The 20,066-nt window shown below is 37.9% G+C and overlaps 1 protein-coding gene across 1 annotated transcript in view; it reads left to right on the forward strand.

The window, feature by feature from the left end:
- LOC126353900 (fatty acid synthase-like) overlaps window positions 1-20,066 on the forward strand; it is a 445,172-nt gene that overhangs the window by 294,444 nt on the left and 130,662 nt on the right. Inside the window, exons 19-20 of the mRNA XM_050003124.1 lie at window positions 12,676-12,989; window positions 16,492-16,755. Coding sequence (XP_049859081.1) covers window positions 12,676-12,989; window positions 16,492-16,755 — 578 coding nt within the window. The remainder of the gene's footprint in view (window positions 1-12,675; window positions 12,990-16,491; window positions 16,756-20,066) is intronic.

Raw genomic sequence — 20,066 nt, forward strand, 5'->3', positions numbered from 1 at the left:
TTAGGGGCAAGGTGGGAGGTGCAGGTATTGATTTAGTTCATGGCAAGCAGTGTTGCAAGTAATGGTCAGTTGCTGTTAGGCAATATTAATATCCTTCTGAGAGTGATAAAGGTCCAATACTGACAGTGTGGACATGCTCAAATCATTGACTCGGTGGGGATAAATTATGAAGCACAGCTGTAACATGCAGAGTTATTATGTTGTGAGGACAAGCGTTACACTGGTAGACAAATGCTTTGCAGTCCTTCCCAGTATTTAGCCAAACAAATGCCTTTTTTCACTAGTCATACAGTAGCCCATACTGCTTGATGAGAGGGGCCATGGTCAGGGAAAATTACTTGCCATCAGAAATCTACTGTAGCAAATTGTTACACTTGTGTCATTGATATGTCACAGTATACAACTAAATTCAAACATGGTATTTTAATACTTTGGATCTGTAAGTCTGATGGTGTTTTAAGGAAAGCCTTCAGTTTGTTCCCTCTTTCCTGAGTGTCTACAAGTACTATAAAGTCAAGCTCCTTCACAGTTCATCAGGGTAAGTGCATCTGCTGATTCAATCTGTTTACCATTTAACATGTCGAACATCCAGTGTAAATTTTGAATGAAGACCAAATACCACAACTGGGGCAGTGACGTGTGGTCTGGCTTCTGATTGAAGACAAACACAAATGTCTTATGGTCTGTAATAAGAATGGAAATCTGCTTTGAGCATGTATATAAACTTTTTAATGGAGATGTATACTGCTTAGAAATCATGGTCATATGTTGACCAATTAGCTTGTAATGGTGATAATCTTTTCCAGAAGCAAGTTAAAGTAGCCTGTCATGTTTTACATGTTGTAATGCAACTCCAGTGGCGGTTGATGATGCATCCACCATAAGTGTTAGAGGTGCATCAGGAAATGGGTGAGCTCATAATGCAGCTTCTGCAGTAGTGGCTTTCACTCTGTTGAAGGATGCTTTCTTATCAGTCCACTGTAGCACCTGGCAAGGTTTCAGGCAAACCTGTTAGCATTTCATTGAGAGAAGCTGCTGAAACTGCATGATTTCACACAAAGCACCAAAAACAAAATTGTCAATTCCAAGAAATGCCATAATTCATGGGTTGTAGTGAGCTGTGGAAAGTTTGAAACAGCTTAAACTCTGTCTTGAGGTGGCAGAATACCTTGTGCAGAGAAATGATACTCTAAAAACTTTACTTCTGTCACTCTAATGTCCCATTTTGAAAGATTACTCACTAAACCATTTTCTTGCACCTAGTGAACAGTCGCTGTAGGCATGCTAGATACTCTACCTAATTGGGTAATAAAATGAGCAGGTCATCAATATAGACACGATAGAACTCTTAAGTGTCTACATATTTCATCCATGACATACTGGAAAGCCTGTGCATCTTTGCACATCCAAAGGGCAAGTATGAGCGGAATCCAAACTGCAGTTTTGGGTATGTTTTCTTGTTTAATGGGTACATGATAAACAGCAGGGACAAGATGTATTGTGGAGAAAACTGTCTTCCCATTAATGTTAACAGCAAAGTTTTTGATATGTAGAAGAGGGAAGCGCTAGATATTATTCTGGTGTTTAGCTGACGATAATTGCCTTCTTCTTCTTAGGGACAATATGGAGTTATGAGGCCCAGCTACCGTTTGAAGGATGACAGATCACTTATGCAAACATGGAGGAGAACTCTACTTTGTGAACTTGAGTTTGTGTGGAGGCGACAGTAAGATTGTATGCGAACTTGTTGTCCTGGTATGGTCACAATGTGATGAACTGTTGACTGTTTTATTGATGCTGGAGTAGGTGAAGGACATTTGCCTTCAGGGAAATGGCAAAGCAGGCCATTCTATGGTGAATCACCAGCAGTCACCTTGATGCCAGCAAAACTGGCATTGTGTAGTGCATGAGTAGGCAACAATGTTTTAGAGTCAAGTAGATGTCAATGACAAAGATCTGGGAGGAGGCTGTAAAGTGATAAGAAATCTGCTCAAACTACTGGGGGTATCACTTCAATGACAAAGAATCTCCATACTAATTCATGTCAAAGTTTGAAGGATAAATGTAAGGAGACATGCTTATAAGTCTTGATGGAACAGTCATTTGCAGGATACAGATGGCTGCCATCATCATTTAGGCATCAGGACCTATGTTTATGAGGAACTGTAACTTAGTACACATTTCTACTGTCTGCTTTGAAATCAGTCACTGTTGCTATTGACTTCCAGCAGCATTTTCCTTGTCACAAGATGGTCGACACTTTTTGCAGCTCCAAATTGTCTGTGATACCAGCAGATATTCTCCCTGGAGGGTGAATGCTTGTTTCTGCATGAAGGTAAATTCTCGTTTCTTCAAGAATATTGTCATTGTTGCCACACATGTGGAGCACTATATTTTTAAGTCTGTGGCTTGTTTACATAGTTCACATACTTGTTCTAGCAGTGCTTTGTCTTAGTAGAGATGGTTATGACACCTGTAATGGATGCATATCAATTATTGTGTCAGCAGTTTGATCAACGGTTTCAAGATCACCATTGATAACTGTGAGTATTTTGTGTGCAGTTGTAGGCAAGACCAACAGCCATATATATCACAGAAAATCATCATTAATTGCATCACCTGATAATGAGCAAAGATGATGGAGTATTTGGGATGGTGTGCAGTTACAGACTTTCTAAGTGGTGAACTGTTTTTCAAGTTGCTTGGCTTCTGACTGCAGTATGCACATTACAAGCACCTGCTTGATGGAAGTCTACTTTTCAGTGCGTGATGGTGAAGGTAGGCTGCTGTACTTTTGTAGCCATTTGATCATTAACTGCAGCCTCCACATAAATATATGTAGTTTCATCCAAGGTAATGTGGACTGAGAGAAATTTTCTCTCAAGTTGGGCAAACCATCAAACTGTATTTTCCAACTGACCAGAAGGGCAAGTTTTCACCACAGCCAGACTAAGGTTCAAATTTGCCGCTCTTGTCAATGTGCTTCCAGGACTCTATGTGTACATCATGGTAGGCATTAAATATGTGACATGGTTGTTCATAATTAGTTCCAAGTGGTGCAGTTAACACAAAAACTTATATAAGATGCATTTTATCATTTCAGTTTGCAATTTAGTTTATGGGCATACAAAGCAATTGTTCTGGAATTTGATTTGCAAATTTGTGGTCACCAAATTTAGTGTGGAAATACAATTTATTCAACACAACATAAATAGTTTGTTACATCATGCAACTGTAAACTGCAAAGAACGTCTATGTATCACTCATGAGTTTTGTAGTTCAAAGAAAACATGAACAGTCAAAGAGTCTTCACTACACACAAAATGTAACAGATGATTTACTGTCTTTATAGATATGATTGACTAAATGATATATCATAAGTTTCGTTTCTGGATCTAAGGCTTTAATTATTTCACCTGTGATGTTATCAATACCATTATCCTTCTTTTATTTCAAACTATTTAATGCCTTTTCAAATTCTTTTGTAATGTTATGCCTCATTTCCATTTTTTCTACTTTTTCTCCATCTATTTTGCTTAATTGTTCTGTTTCATAATAAAACTTTTCAGTATATTGTTTCCATCTGGTAGCTACATCCTCATCATCTATAAAAAGAATTCCCTCTTTGGAGCAGATTGAATTTCTGTGTGGGTTTTTATTTATTTCTTTCCATTTTCCTGGTTTCTTATCTGGTCATGTGTCTGTAATGTTAATTAATTTTGTGTCATGTGGCTTGTAATCATTATACTTTAGCTCTTTTTGCTTTTCCATTAACTAAGTATCTTAGTCTACTTTATTTGAGTTCACTTTCTTTCCTTTGAACTTTAGCCTGTGTTCTGTTAATGCTGTTATGTGATCATTTATCTGTGGCTCCCTAGGTTCATTTTGTGAGGGACTAGTTGTGTCCTTTGCTACTTCCTAAGTAGTTATTATTGCCATTTTTAGATTTTCCCAACAGAGGTATATTGTTTGACCTATATTGTCTTTCAGTTATACTTCAACGAATTTCTATAGTTTTTTGTGCTACTCAGTGTTTTTAATTTATCTATTGTTCAACTTTTTGGCTATCTTTTGAACTAGCAAATTGTATTCAGTTTTTGGTTTTATCCATGAAAAACATCCTCTTGGGTGGTTCTGATATTATGTATTTCTGATAACCAGCTCTCTTTTTATACAAAAATTGAATGACCGTTTTCCTCTTTTATTTCTAATTCCTCATCTATACCTTCCTGTCATTTCAGCTTCTTGTGTTTCTCCTCCCACAGCATTTCAGTTACCCACAGTAATAAGATTATTTATGTCTAACACATATTGCAAAACTTACTCCAGTTGTGCTTCTTGAGTTTCTCCCGGCATATTTGATAATCAAAATATCCACGGGTGTACTGCCGATCTACAGTGTCCAACAGGCACAATATTTTGGCGATCATACATGTCGCCATCATCAGGTGAACTGACGGACTGAGCTCCTGTGAACGTGCCGGTATGGAGATCCGTACGCTATGGCTACTCAGGGGGGAACTGAGTTTGGTCACAGCAGTGGCCGATTTAAATACCCTCTGCCCGCGGCGCACTCCCTCCGCTGTCCGCGCCCCGCACTATGATTGCACGGTGGAACAGATTGCGACGGCGTCTCAGATGACGTCAGTGTGATGGCTCTGTCTGCCGTGGTCGTCACAACTGTACGTTTGCTCGATTTACTCTTGATTAACCCAGTTGCTGGTTCCCAAGCCTTGCTAAGATTATAGCCACAGTCACGGTTTATGAGGTTGTCATTGGTGCGAATTTCGATGGCCTCTCTAACAACGTTGTCCCAGTATCTTGACGTCTGTACCAGAATCTTCGTGCGTTCATACTCCATAGCGTGATTTTCTGACCAACAATGTTCAGCGACTGCCGACTTGCTCAGATACATCAGTCGAGTGTGCGTCTGGTGTTCACAGCATCGATCCTCGATGGAATGCATCGTCTGACCTATATACGACTTGCCACATTGACACGGAATCTGGTACACGCTGGCCTTCCTCAAACCGAGGTCATCTTTGGCGCTCCCCACCAATGAACGAGTTTTATTCGGAGGACAAAACACAGTTCCAACCCGGTGTTTCCTCAAAATGTGGGCGATTTTCCGTGAGAGTGTGCCTGTATATCGAATAAACGCAGTGCCTACCTCCTCCCTCGTGATTTCATCCACGTCCACAGGTTGTGCTGTAGCGGTTGGGCAGAGAGCACGTTGAATCTGCCACTCTGAGTACCCATTTTTTCGAAATACAGTTCTCAGATGTTCCAACTCCTGGGGTAGACTCTCTGCGTCAGAGAGAGTGCGCGCCCTAGTACTACAGTTTTAAGTATCCCATTCCTCTGTCTATGATGATGGCAGCTGTCTGTGTGCAAATATAGATCAGTGTGCATTGTCTTTCGATACACCCCATGACCTAGGGTGCCATCAGCCCTTCTCTTGACCACGACGTCAATTATCTTTCCTTTGTCCTCCGAATAAAACTCGTGCACTGGTGGGGAGCGACAAAGATGACCTCAGTTTGAGGAAGGGTGGCATGTACCAGATTCCGTGTCAATGTGGGAAGTCGTATATTGGTCAGACGATGTGTACCGTCGACGATCGATGTTGTGAACACCAAAGGCACACTCGACTGATGTATCCGAGCAAGTCAGCTGTCACTGAACGTTGTTTGTCGGAAAATTATGCTATGGAGTATGAATGCATGAGGATTCTGGTACAGACATCAAGATACTGGGACAGCGTTGTTAGAGAGGCCATCAAAATTCGCACCAATGACGACCTCATAAACCGTGACTGTGGCTATTATGAGCAAGGCTTGGGAACCAGCAATTGGGTTAATCAAAAGCAAATCGAGCAAACATATAGTTGTGATGACCATGGCAGACAGAGCCATCGCACCGACGTGATATCAGACACCATAACAATCTGTTCCACTGCACAACCGTGGCGCCGCGGGTGGAGGGTATTTAAATCGGCCGCCGCCGCGACCGAACACAGTTCCCCCTGAGCAGCCATGTGTACGTATTTCCGTACCAGCACGTTCACAGGAGCTCAGTCCGTCAGTTCACCTGATGATGGCGACATGTATGATCGCCGAAATATTGTGCCCGTTGGACACTGTAGACCGGCAGTACACCTGTGGATATTTTGCTTACTCCAGTTGTTTGTACACATCTTCTTATTTTATTTATTTTGTATTCGACACCCAGACTACAGAAAATAAGTTTTAAACTAAACAAAATCAGCAATGTACATAAATATATAGATTATGACAGTATAAACGTGGAATTGTGTATTCAATCTTTTTGGTCATTGACTGTCAGTAAGTGGATGTTTTAAGACATTTCTTAGGAAAAATCATACACATCAAAACTTATAATATATTCCATAGTCTTTTCCATGCCACAATCACCTGGGATCTTTGGCTAGTCCCCACTTCACCATTAATCGTCTGCATTGTCCAAATCTGGTTCGTAGTCTGTTCAGTGCAATCCAGTGTCTCCATGGTAGCTTGAAGCCTGGCACTTGCACTGTTGAGTCAAGCACCAGGCTGCTGTTCTTCACAGCTATCTACTGTAACTCTTCTCTCTGTGCAGTCCTTTCATCCTTGGGTGTTGCTTCATTCACACTGAATGGTTTTCGGGATTTGAGATGGTCTTCAGTAGGAAAATATTGTTGGATGCTTAGGGTTTGATTGACAATTACTGATATAGCTACCAACTGAGCTGCTGATTGTCATCAGATGTGTGGAGGTTCAGAATGTGATAGGGCTGGAAGCCAGACAAAGGAGGTTGGTTGTTGTGTTCCCAAGATCATGATCACCATGTCCAAATGTTGTTATATACCCTTGAATGACAGTTAAATCTACTGGTTCTGCTTTCAGTTTAATTATTATTATCCTTCTCAGAGGCAACAGAGGAATAATTTACCAAGTTTCCAGAGTTAGACAACTAATTGAAAATTGCAGTGATAGGGGAAAGATCCAACTGTAGTCTATTTAGGCATAGAAAAAGCTGACAACATTGTTTCAAAGAGCAATATATCAGAATGTTTGTATAAACTAGAGCTTCCAAATTCTCTAATTTGGAGGGTCCAAAAACTGTGAAATAAGTGTACAGTAGAAAAAGAGAGGCATACAACAAGATATTGCACTATTCACAGTGTATATCATTGCACTAATTGACTGAATTATTAAAGAAATTGAAGCTGTAGAATCTGGAGATTTGACTGGATTGGATTCTGATGGTGATATTTGCCTTCTGACAAGAGACAAAGCAATAGATTCAGAGGAAATCATATTGCTGGACTAATAAATTTAGTGAGTACAAGTTAACTGTGAGTAAGAAGAAAAATGTAAAAATGGAATTGAGCAGAACACTTGGTTAATGTAACCTCAGACTTCTTGGAGAAAGAATTGACTGTCTAGAAAGCTTTACTTATCTTGGATGCATTGTATCAAACCAGGAACTGCTGAGCTAGAAGTTCAGAACAGAGTGTCAGAAGGTTCCATGTTCTTGTATCCAATATGAAGTCTAGTGTGGTATACAGCAGTTCCCATAAAAGCCAAACAAGCAATGTCCAAATCATATCTTGTGCCAATCATAACATATGGCTTGTAGGCCAATGTGTTATGAAAAAGTTGCATCAGCAAACTACAATCATGCAAAATCAATTCTTTATAATTTAGTATGCAAAAAAACAAGAAGGGTCAAGAAATGAGTGCATTAGGAGTGACATGCAAATGACCTACGCAATGGAGAAAAGATTATGCATTGCATGGTTGAAATGGTTTGAGCATATGCAAAGGATGTGAGAGACTAGAAGCCCTAGGCAGTAATTGGAAATGACAGTACATACAGGAAGACCTATTGGAGAACCCAGAAGAAGGTGGTTAGACCAAACGCCTGAATACCTTCTTCAGAAAGGAGCAACACTGCAAGATGTAAAAAGAGAAGATGTTTGTAATGACTGAAATAGATTAATGCATATTGTCCACAAGTTCTGACCAGTTCTCTGGAAGGCTCGCAAGATGATAATGATGACTTCCTGTCACTATGCAGCAATTAGCTTTTAACTCATTTTTTCCCCTTTCCATTGAGAATATTACACCAGCTCTAGTAATTTTGTTTTAGTTCACTGAGTATATTACATGGAAATTGTTCAAACCAGAAATATTCTTTGACTCATCCCTAATACAAGAGAGGTGTAAGAATGGACCCACATAATTACAGACCAGTATCCTTAACATCAGTTTTCTCAGAATTCTTGAACACATTCTGAGTTTAAATATAATAAATTTCTATGTGACAGAAAAGCTTCTGTCCACAAATCAGCACAGATTCAGAAAACAACACTTGTATGAAACTCAACATACCGTTTCTCACATGATATCCTGACAACCATTTATTGAGGGCAACAGGCAGATTCCACATACCTAGATTTCCAGAAAGCTTTTTACATGGTGTCCCATTACAAAGTGCTGACAAAGGTCTGAGCATATGGATTACATTCCCAGATTTGAGAGTCACTCGAAGATTTGTTAAGTAATACAGCCCAGCATGTTGTCCACAACAGTGAGTATTCATCCGAGAAAGGGGTAGCATCAGGAGTGCCCCAGGGAAGTGTGGTAGGATGGCTCTTACTCTTTATATATGTAATTGATCTGATGGACAGTTGATGATGTGCTCTTCAGTCCTGAAACTGGTTTGATGCGGCTCTCCGTACTACTCTATCCTGTGCAAGCTTCTTTATCTCCCAGTACTTACTACAACCTACATCTTTCTGAATCAGCTTAGTGTATTCATCTCTTGGTCTCCCTCTACGATTTTTACCCTCCACGCTGCCCTCCAATGCTAAATTTGTGATCCCCTGATGCCTCAGAACATGTCCTACCAACCGGTCCCTTCTTTTTGTCAAGTTGTGCCACAAACTCCTCTTCTCCCCAATTCTATTCAATACCTCCTCATTAGTTATGTGATCTACCCATCTAATCTTAAGCATTCTTCTGTAGCACCACATTTCGAAAGCTTCTATTCTCTTCTTGTCCAAACTATTTATCATCCATGTTTCACGTCCATTCATGGCTACACTCCATACAAATACTTTCAGAAACGACTTCATGACACTTAAATCTATACTCGATGTTAACAAATTTCTCTTCTTCAGAAACGCTTTCCTTGCCATTGCCAGTCTACATTTTATATCCTCTCTACTTCGACCATCATCAGTTATTTTACTCCCCACATAGCAAAACTCCTTTACTACTTTAAGTGTCTCATTTCCTAATCTAATTCCCTCAGCATCACCCGACTTAATTCGACTACATTCCATTATCCTCATTTTGCTTTTGTTGATGTTCATCTTATATCCTCCTTTCAAGACACTGTCCATTCCGCAGTGTGAATAGCAAATTATTGCTGTTTGCTGATGATGATGTGGCATATGTGAACATGTAGTCATTGGGTGACTGAAGGAGAATACAAAGTGACTTAGACAGAATTTATAGTTGATGTGATGAATGGCAGCTTTCTATAAATGTAGAAAAATATAAGTTATCATGGATGAGCAAGAAAACCAATCCTACAATGTTTGAATACAGCATTAGTAGCATGGTGCTTGACCCAGTCACACTAATTAAATATGTATGCATAACATTACAAAAAGATGTGAAATAGGGTTGTGGGGAAGGTGAATGCTTGACTTCATGTTATTGGAAGAAATTTTGATAAGAAAAGTGTAGCTGATCTGTAAAGGACACAATTTGTAGAACACTATTGTGACCCATTCTTAAGTACTGTTCAGGTGTTTGGGATCCTCACAATGTCAGCTTAAAGAAAGACATTGAAGCAATTTGGATGCATGCTGCTGAAGTTGTTACTGGTAGGTTTCATCAGTGTGCAAGTATGATGAATTAAAGTGGGAATCCCTGGAAGGAACATGTCTCTCTTTTCATGAGGTATGTTTGTGGAAATTCAGAGAACCAGCATTTGAGGCTGACTGCACATCTGTTCTATTGCGGTCAATATACCCATCAGTTTTCTGCAAGCCAGCGTACCTAGCACAGTACCACAAATCGAAATAACAACAGTCACTATTCCAGAAATTGAAAGAATAATTAGATCCCTGAAAAGTAAAAACTCCACTGGAGTTGACAACATATCTAGCAAATTATGAAAATACTGCTGCAGCCACTTAAGTAGAATCCTTTGCCGCATTTTTGATTCGTCACTTAAGCAAGGAATAGTGCCCGAAAGACTTAAGTATGCAGTTGTGAAACCTCTGTATAAAAAGGGAGATAAGGCAGATACTGCTAACTATCGGCCAATCTCACTACTGACGAGTTTTTCTAAGGTTTTAGAGAAACTAATGCATGCCAGGATTGTTAATCACCTCATTGAATATAAGATCATCAGTAAAAGTCAGTTTGGATTTCAGAAGGGGTTATCAACAGAAGATGCAATATTTGCATTTGGTGCCAATGTTTTGGAGTCCATCAACAAAAAGATGAAGATAGTTGGAATATTTTGTGACCTCTCAAAAGTGTTTGACTGTGTCAGTCACCAAATACTTTTGCATAAAGCTTCATATCTAGGCATAAGTGGGGCAGCAGGGAAGTGGCTCCATTCTAATCTTTCAAACAGAAAACAGAAAGTTGTACTGGATAGTCAAGAAGGTGCATCAGCATCATCGGAATGGGGAACAATCACCTGTGGAGTGCCTCAAGGCTCCATTCTGGGCCCCCCACTTTTTAATATTTTTATTAATGATCTTCCTCTATGTACAGATTTTTGTAAATTCACCATCTTTGCTGATGACACTACGCTACTGGTTGATAACTCAGTGGATGAACTTGAGGTGACAGCTAATAAGGTTTTTAGTGATATTGTGAACTGGTTTAATGTAAATGGTCTTTCTATTAATCACAGTAAAACAAACTATGTCCAGTTTCAGACAGTCTCTAAAGAAGATGAACAAGAACAAAAACTAGGTGACTTGCAGGTAGCTAAGGTCGATAGTACAAAGTACCTTGGCTTACATATAGATAGCAAACTAAACTGGCCAAACCACATATTGGATCTCTGCAAAAGGCTGAATTCGGCAACTTATGCGTTACGCATTATCTGCTCTTACAGAAATACGGAAACCAGTAAATCAGCTTATTATGGTTATTTTCATGCCATTATGGCATATGGAATCATATTCTGGGGAAATCAGCCACTTGCTAGGAAAGTGCTATCTGCACAGAAAAGAGCCATAAGAATCATGAGTGGAGCCCACCCTAGAGCTACATGCAGTAATCTTTTTAAAGAACTTCAAATCTTCACATCCATTGCACAATATATATTCTCCTTGATGTGTTTCATAAGGAAAAAAAAAGCCCCTCTTCAAACCTAATAGTGTTTATCATAATCATGATACTAGACGAAAAGATGATATCCACTATGAGCATGCAAACCTGAGTAGGTACAGAAGGGGGTCCACTTCAGTGGTTGTAAGATTTTTAATGCCCTCCCTTCACAAATTAAGTGTTTAGTAGATGATGAGTTCTCGTTTAAGAAAAGCTTAAGGCAGTTCCTATTGCAAGGGTCATTTTATACTATAGAAGAGTTCCTGAACCACGATGAATAGTACCCTAGTACGTGTACGGATAAGTCTCAGATACATTTCCCACTCTTCATTTGTGATCCTGTATATCTATTACTTGTAAACATCTTAAATTTTCAGTAGTATATTTTCTGTATGTACGTGTATAGAGTCTGTAATACTTAACTTTGTAACATTTATTTTTTGTGATTTTAATTTGTAATGTTAATCTAAGCCATATAATTTTAATATGAATAATAGCAATACTTACAAAATACCATAAAAAGTTTGTAAAACTGACACGTTCCATATCCTGTGATGTATTCACAACATGGATCACCGGAACACGAAATAAATAAATAAATAATAAATAAATAAATAAGGACCTTGAAGATAACATGAGAGAAATTAGGACACTTACAGAGGATTATAGACAGTTGTTTTTCCGTTGCCTTATTTGTGGGTGGAGCAGGAAAGTAAATGACTAATAGTGGTATTTAACACCCTCCATCATGCAGCATGCAGTGGCTTATGGATTATATATGTAGATGTATATCCAGTTTTAGCCTTGTCATCTCCCATTTTATGTTCTCCAATTTACCTCATGCTATAAGTGCTCTAAAAATCCATGTTGCTACTTGCTTTAATCTTATTTTTTGTCTTGGCTACCATTATTAACCTCCTCTGAGACTGCCCCCCATCTGGATATTTGAATGAGGGACTATTTTATCTCCAGAAAATTTAGTCCCAGCAGAAGGAGTAAAAGTTACAAATGCTTCGCTGCAGCAGTATGACTTACATGTTTGCTTCGTCTTGCTTTCCACAGCATAGTGACACACCCAGGTTGATAGTTACCATCTTCACCTCTGTGTTTGCTCTTCAGCTGAACTTGTTTTGTCTCCGCATATTTTATTCATAACTTAGTTAGATAATATTTCTTATGTGTACTTCATGACTAATATTCTTTCATTTGGAGTGAAAAGTAAACATTGATTTTATACAATTTATATGTAACAAATTATAATCTTTTAGTACAAGATGTAATGTTCAGAAAGGTTCCTTTATTTCAGGTGAAACTGTATTTGTCATTGTTGACGAAGCACTAAAAACTGTAGGCTGTGAGGGAATGCAGTTCTCTGATGCAGAGACAGCAGCAATACCACGCCGTTCACCAAATGAACAGCCATCATGCAGTTACAAAAATTTTGTTCCTTATCACAATTTCCTTACAGATACATTTACTGCTCTTGGCATTTGTCTACAGATCTTTATTGAAAACTGCATTAAACAGGTTAACATTAAAACTGCTGTTTTTTCTGACAATGATAAAGTTAAATATACTTCAGCAGTTTCAAAATGGTTTTCTGAAAACCCATGGATGATGGTAAGCAGTTATCTTTACCATAACAGAATGAGTTTAATATTTTAAAATTGGTAATTCTAACACTGTTAAATCTTATATGCCTTATAATTATCATTTTGTGATATTAAATCATACTCTCCCAATTCATGTGGATTAGTAATGTAATGAGAAAGGCTGTATGAAGTTGCAGATGATACATTGCTAACTCAACAGAAAGTCACCTTTTCTAGAATAATGTGAAAGTTGATACAGGAAATACAATTACCCAATAGTATGTAAGCCTTGAAACAGTCAACAGCTTCCTTCAAGAGGGCTTGACACTTTGTGCCCTGAGATGAAGGACCTCCTATCCAAAACTTTACACTCATGACCAGAATATAATTCCATGACCCACCCAGCCAATGTAATAGCCTAATTCAACCCTGTGTCTTACTCATTCACAGTGTTTCACCACATAGGTCATTTTGTTATGGACAGTATACATTTAAGTCCTGTACCAACCACCAACCCACCATCTCCTACTGCAGTCCATTCACAGGCATTTCCTAACTTAGCAAATATAGGGCCATGTGTGAAAGCAGCCATATTATATATCAGCTGTACTACAGTTACTGTGCTGTGTTTTATCTGAGTCTGGAAGCTAATGAACTGTAAAGCACGCCCACTGCCAAACTGTGCCTACCCGTAAGGTCGACTGAGTAGCTGCTGAAGATGTTGTGCACAGTTGTTGAACATACTGCATTCCGCAACGTCAGTGACTTCAACAGATTGTTCAATGCCAATTCAATTTATATCAACCCCTCCTTATGTCTCCTCTCTTTGCTTCTTCAAGCGACAGCTCTTCTGAGCCTGAAACTTCACTAATTCCACCCATACACCTTGCTTTTTTTTGCATTCCGCTCCTGTCATTTTCCATCCCATGCATACCCTGTTCAGCCATTGTACTCACTTTCATGTAAATTTTCTGCCCATATCCAATCTTCTCAGTTTTCTGAATTGTACCCTTTTATTCAATGCTCATTTTACTACTGATGCTAAGAGCAACAACATATCATCCTCTGCTGCTCCCCTTGTCCCACACATACTCACCTCTCCCAATCCCCACACTCCTTTCCTCTGCCTCACACAGCCAGCTAGGGCCACCATGTATAAAACAATCAATATAACTGTAGTGTTTGTTAAGTAGCTATATAATCATGAGAACTAGTCATAAAGTTTTGATTCTCACCTTGAAAAATAAAGCTGTGACTATGAAACTTGATGATGATATTTCTCTACATATTGACCATTCAGTGAGACATGATTCCCAACAGATATGATGCGGCAGAGACCTTGATTGTAGAAGTCTGTTGTTTGGCTGTTCAGGAAATGACCTATGTCAAAAATCACCTCTCAGTTATTCTTGTAATGTCTATTGCACAATGGTTTCTTCATCTGAAAAAAGAATGAGCTGGCTGAAGCAAAAACATGCCCTTGGACATCTCCTGGCTAAAGTGGTCATCTGGGTTGGCCCAATATAGCTAATTCCTGTTGACTGCTACTACAATTTGGTGAATTTTTTGAATGAGAGTGAGCAGTTGCTGAACTTAGTGGATGGTAACTTTTGTCATGTTCAAAATTTCTTTCAAGGAAATCAAGACTGAAATAATGTAAAAGTGATGTAACAAACATAAAATATCACAAATTAATATTGAATCCATAGAATCAGTCGGTGAGTTTTCATTTGCAGGGTAGCTGAAGATGAATTGGTATGTTCCAGAAAAATATATAAATGAGTACAAATGGCCTTGAGTGCTTTTGATAAAACCAGAATAAAATTTTTAAAATGTAGGTTTTTAGGTGTCTGAAAACAAAATGGCCATCAGAGTGAATTATGAGTTGTGAGTTACAACACTGAGAAATTGACTTTAAATATGAAAGGAATTCAGAAAGTGAGAGTTGCTTAGTGAGCAGTAGAGAGAACATGTTGGGAATTATTTGGAGGAACAGGAAAACAAACAAATGTGCCAGGGAACGGACTGACATGAAAGACTTAATTCTAGTGGTGATGAATATTGAACAGATCCATGAGACATATAGGCAGGCAGATGGATAGAAAATCTTTGTTGAATTCCAAGATATAAGAAGAGGCAATGATGTTGACCTAGTAGTAGGTGTGTACATCAAATTAAAAAACATGTAAGAACAACATCAATTCCTATCACTGAAAATAATAATACACTGAAAAATGTTGAGAAGGCCATTCTCCAACACTGGATGACTGACCTGTAGCACAAATCATGAACCTTGGATTCCCCGAATATTTATAAATGCTTTATGGCAAGTAATTGGCTGTGTTGGTTGCACTTGTACCTTTTTAACCTCCTGAGATATTACGGGGGGAAAAAAGAAAGAAAAGGTCACTTAGCAAGATGACATAATCGCCATTTACAGTTTCTTCAGGTGCAGATGATTGGAATGGAATTAGATGACACATTGGTTGATAATGAACATGTGTTTAGGATAATCAAGACACACAGCATTATTCTATACTTATTTTTGCTTGATTTGTTCAGAAAATTTCAGCCCAGTAGTGGGTTGACTTGTGTAACAATACTATACTTGACTATAAAATTATGAACAAGAATTGTTGGCAAGTCTGAAATAGTAAGGTATTATTTTTTTATTTTTGATGTATTCACTTCTTTCATTATACACATCCAGTCAGTTTAGGCCTTCAAAGACCATCTTCTGAGGCAATGGGCAGCATTTAGTGAACTAATGTTCATGTATTGTTGTGAGTTGATAGCACATGAACACTTGTTCATCAAATGCTCCCCACACTACCTGAAGATGGCCTTGGAAGGCCGAAACAAGCTATGATTGTATCACAAAAAAGTGATTGTGTCAAATATCTTACAATAAATCAAATCACTGCTCTGCAAACAGAATGTGGTTTTTGCAAAGGGGTGAAATATCAGTAATTCTAATGGGCACACCTTCTAATGGACATGCCTTCAGAACTAATAGTATCTTCTTCCTAGGAAAAGAAGGAAACATCTGTTGCAGAATGTTGAAGTCACTCACACACCCTGACTTGAGGACAAGGAGAGAGAAAGATATTTCTCCCATATTTGTCCCCCTTTTGTCACAACATATGCCTCTCTCATCCTGGGATCTGAGACACCTGCTCTTCCTGTTCAACCTTCCCCAACCTATCCCTTCCTCCTACCCAAGGAAGAAAGTCCTAGTAGTTCTAAGAGCTAGGACACTGTCATATATTTTTATATATCTCTACCAGCAGTAATAAATATTTCAATTCCTGAACATAAATATAAGCCATCAATTCTGGTTCATAATTTTGCACAGTTTTATATGAATGCAAGAAGTTGTGGAACTATTTCATTATCATGTCATTTAAGTCTACTGAGAAACTTGCTTTGAAAGCCCCTAACTACAATCACTCAGTTCCATTAAAAAAATTGTCTTTATATGTAGAAGTTTGTAAGTTTTATGAATAATAAAATATGTTCATATGTTTCAGGTGAAACAGTACTTGATTTCTGAGAAAAATTCAGCAGAAGTGGACACAAAACTTGGTTCAGAAATAACAGTCTGTAATAAACCAACAATAAATGATTTTGATCTAGTGTTAACTGACACTTTAGATCAGAAACGGAGGGTGGCAATGAAGAATGATGGTTTCATGATTCTGAATTCAAACTCCAGTAGTCTACCTACAGAAATGAAAGTGCTTTCAAAGATTTCTTCAAGGGATGGAACATACATATACTTGCTCCAAAAGGAAGTAAGTACACTTGACTTGTTTTCTGAAGACACAAGCATGACTATGGAAATAACATTGTACCAAATGCCATGTTTCATATGTAAGTATGCATATCTTTAAAAACTCAGTAATCAGTCTTCGACTAATGTCTTTACAAAACAATTGAATCAGTCTTTAAGAAAAATCTAATGACATTTGGGAAAATGTCTCTAGTTTCATATTTACTAAGAGATAAATTTTCTGGCACAATCTACAGTTAATTCAGTCTAAAAAACATATCTTAATAAATTATAACTTTATAATAAGCAAGAACTTAAATTATTTTCTCATGATAATGGTCCTTATGTTCTCTTATTTGGATAGTTGTAGTGTATCATTTGGAATTGATAATTTTTTACTTTCCCTGACTGTCTGGTCAGAGATTTTGTTATACTACTAATCTAAATGGACATGGACATACAAGTCCAAGAATATCTGGGAGAAAGGGAGAGCCAGTCAATTGATACACAGTATGGCCCAAAGAAATAACAATCAGTTATTTGTAAACTCAAGCAAGTATTGTCCAGTCAAGGTACATAATATTTATTATGTCATTGCTACCCTTCTGTAACTTATTAATCCACATCATCAGACTTCTATTAATTTGGATCATATTTTCTTTCTAAAGGCCTACCTAGTTACACAATCCAGACTCAGTGTGTGTTCTGTCACTAATATTTACTGAAACATGTGTCTGTCTCCCTCTATAGAATTATTCCCTAAATCAAACAATTCAAATGAACAGAATGTATTTGTCTATAATAACTGGTAGCCATATGTATTATAAGAAATAGATTATTACAAATGTGAGCCACTAATTCTTTACCTGACATTTCAACTTGTGATTTAAAAAAAAAGAGAGAGATTTTCACGGTGTTTGCTGGATGGCGAAACTAGATGATTTAATTTTGCTATGTGCAAAATCAGTGCTAATTCAAGCTAACATGTGAAACATACATACTGAATGTGACATCAGACAACTGATTCAAATATGTAATTTAGAGTCTATATGCAAAAGGAAATTTACAATCGTTTTTGCAAGTGGACTCTAAATTAGCTTTGTTAGCTAAGAGACAGAAATTAGCAAGAATAATACTACTACACAGATGACAGCCACTAAAGGTAAAAATATCACAAAGATAACTAGAAGAGTAGTTGTGTTTGATAGGACTTCAGTATCTAAATAAGGATGAGCCTTTTAATCCAAAGTTTAAGATTCAGTCCTAGGTATTTTTCTTATCTATTTTCACTTTTTCACCTCTGGAAATAATTTATACACCTTTCGCCATTAAAATTGCTACACAACAAGGACAATGTGCAACTAACAGTGAAAATGGCATGAAGGGAACTAAATGATTGTTTATGCAAATAATTAACATTTCAATTCAACTGCTCATAGTAGGTAGAAGTAATGTCATCTACATTCTGTATGTAAGGAAAGATTGTGCAATGTATTTGTCAGTCAGAAAGTGCATTTGAATGTTTATTGTTTGTGAGAAGATCATGTTATGTGTCAAGGAGAAATGTCTACCAGCTTGTGTCGGAATTTGACAGTGGCAGGATTGTGTTCTGTTGACACTGCAAATTATCATTCGGCAGATGCTGCTTATATTTATAGGAATTCCATGGCTGTCATGCAGATGTGGAATCGATGGATTCAGGAGCACCATACTCCATGCCACGCAGGATCTCAGTGGTCTCAAGTGACTTGTGGATGAGAATATATTGTTCGGCTGTGCAGGATTGCACTGCCTCATGCACCTTGAGTCACAACACTTACAGTGTGATGATGTCTGGAGCACCACAGACTTCCAGATCAGTGACCATTGTTGGGGCTGCTCTTTATATTACAACAGAGACAGTTATGTTAACATTGATGCAACAAACAATGATGTAGGGCACATGAGTGGCACAATTTTGTCTTTTCAGTTGAGTCCCAAATATTTGTACAAGGTCACGTTGGACCTATATGTGTGGGCAAGCTCTGAGAAGAACAAAATTTGCAAGACTGCATAAATCATCATTGTAATGGGCCTAACATCCAGTGTGTTGATACAGTATGCCATTGAGCAAACAGTACGGTTACACCTGGTTCACCTAGCTGATAATTTTGACAACAGGCATTATGTTTGTGATGTATTAAGGCCAGTGACCATACCCTACATTTGGGGTCTCCATGGCATTATCTCTTAACAAGATAACACAAAACTACTTATTACCCTTGTTCCCCCGATCTTCCTTGTTATAGGGGGTGTTCAATTGTTGTGCTGGAAAACGAGTTCACCAGACATCTCAAACATTGAAAATATCTGACTGTGAACTGTTGAATGAATGGCACAATTGATGAACTCAGACATAAAGTTGAAGCAGCATGGAATGACACTTGAATGTGACATCCTGCCTCTGTTTGACTCGATGCCCAACTGGGTTAGAGCCAGCGAATCTTGCTGCCAGAGATGGCAGGTCTATGTAATTCATGTTGTATTTTGATACACCCAAATCAGCTAAAAATGCACTGATGTATTATTTCTGTTATACTCTGTGTGCACAAGTAAAAGTTAATTATTTCCTATCTTGTCTGGTGTTGTAATTTTAATAGGCTAAAGTGTACATGCAAAAAATTTTTAGTTCTCCTGTGATTCAGAGTTCTCATTAAACTGTAGATTGTCCAACAACTTTCTGGGTAAGTCAAAAGCTCAGAGGAAGGCAACAGCATAATACCATCTCTTATAATACCATGTCTAATAAAGCACTATAGTTTTAAAACCAATATTTAGGATCATGAAAGCTTCACCTTAGAACCAACACACAGTCAGTGACAATCTGTTTAAAATATCACTTGCAAAAATTTATATCAAGTTAAAAAAATTCAGAAAAACTGTAGATAAAGCTGAAACTGATATCAGCCATACTACAGAAAAATACATAACAAGTAAAGTACTTCACTACAGAAGAGATTTGAGTTAAACTGTGAGAGAAAACTTAATATTAATTAATACCTCTATAACAAGGAATTTACAAGAAGCAATGAAAGATCAATCAAAACCATAGCAGACAAAATCTGAAATCCCATCTTAAGTATTTAATATTAAGTTCATGCCTGAAGATTCTACCTAGTTTTGCCTTTGTTAATGTTCATCTTATACCGTCCTTTCAAGACACTGTTCATTCCATTCAACTACTCTTCCAAGTCCTTTGATGTCTCTGACAAAATTACAATGTCGTTGGCAGACCTCAGGGTTTTTATTAATTTTCCCTGGACTTTAATTGCTACTTCCAAATTTTTCTTTTGT

The sequence above is a fragment of the Schistocerca gregaria genome, chromosome 3 (assembly GCF_023897955.1).
Source record: "Schistocerca gregaria isolate iqSchGreg1 chromosome 3, iqSchGreg1.2, whole genome shotgun sequence".
NCBI lineage: Eukaryota > Metazoa > Arthropoda > Insecta > Orthoptera > Acrididae > Schistocerca > Schistocerca gregaria.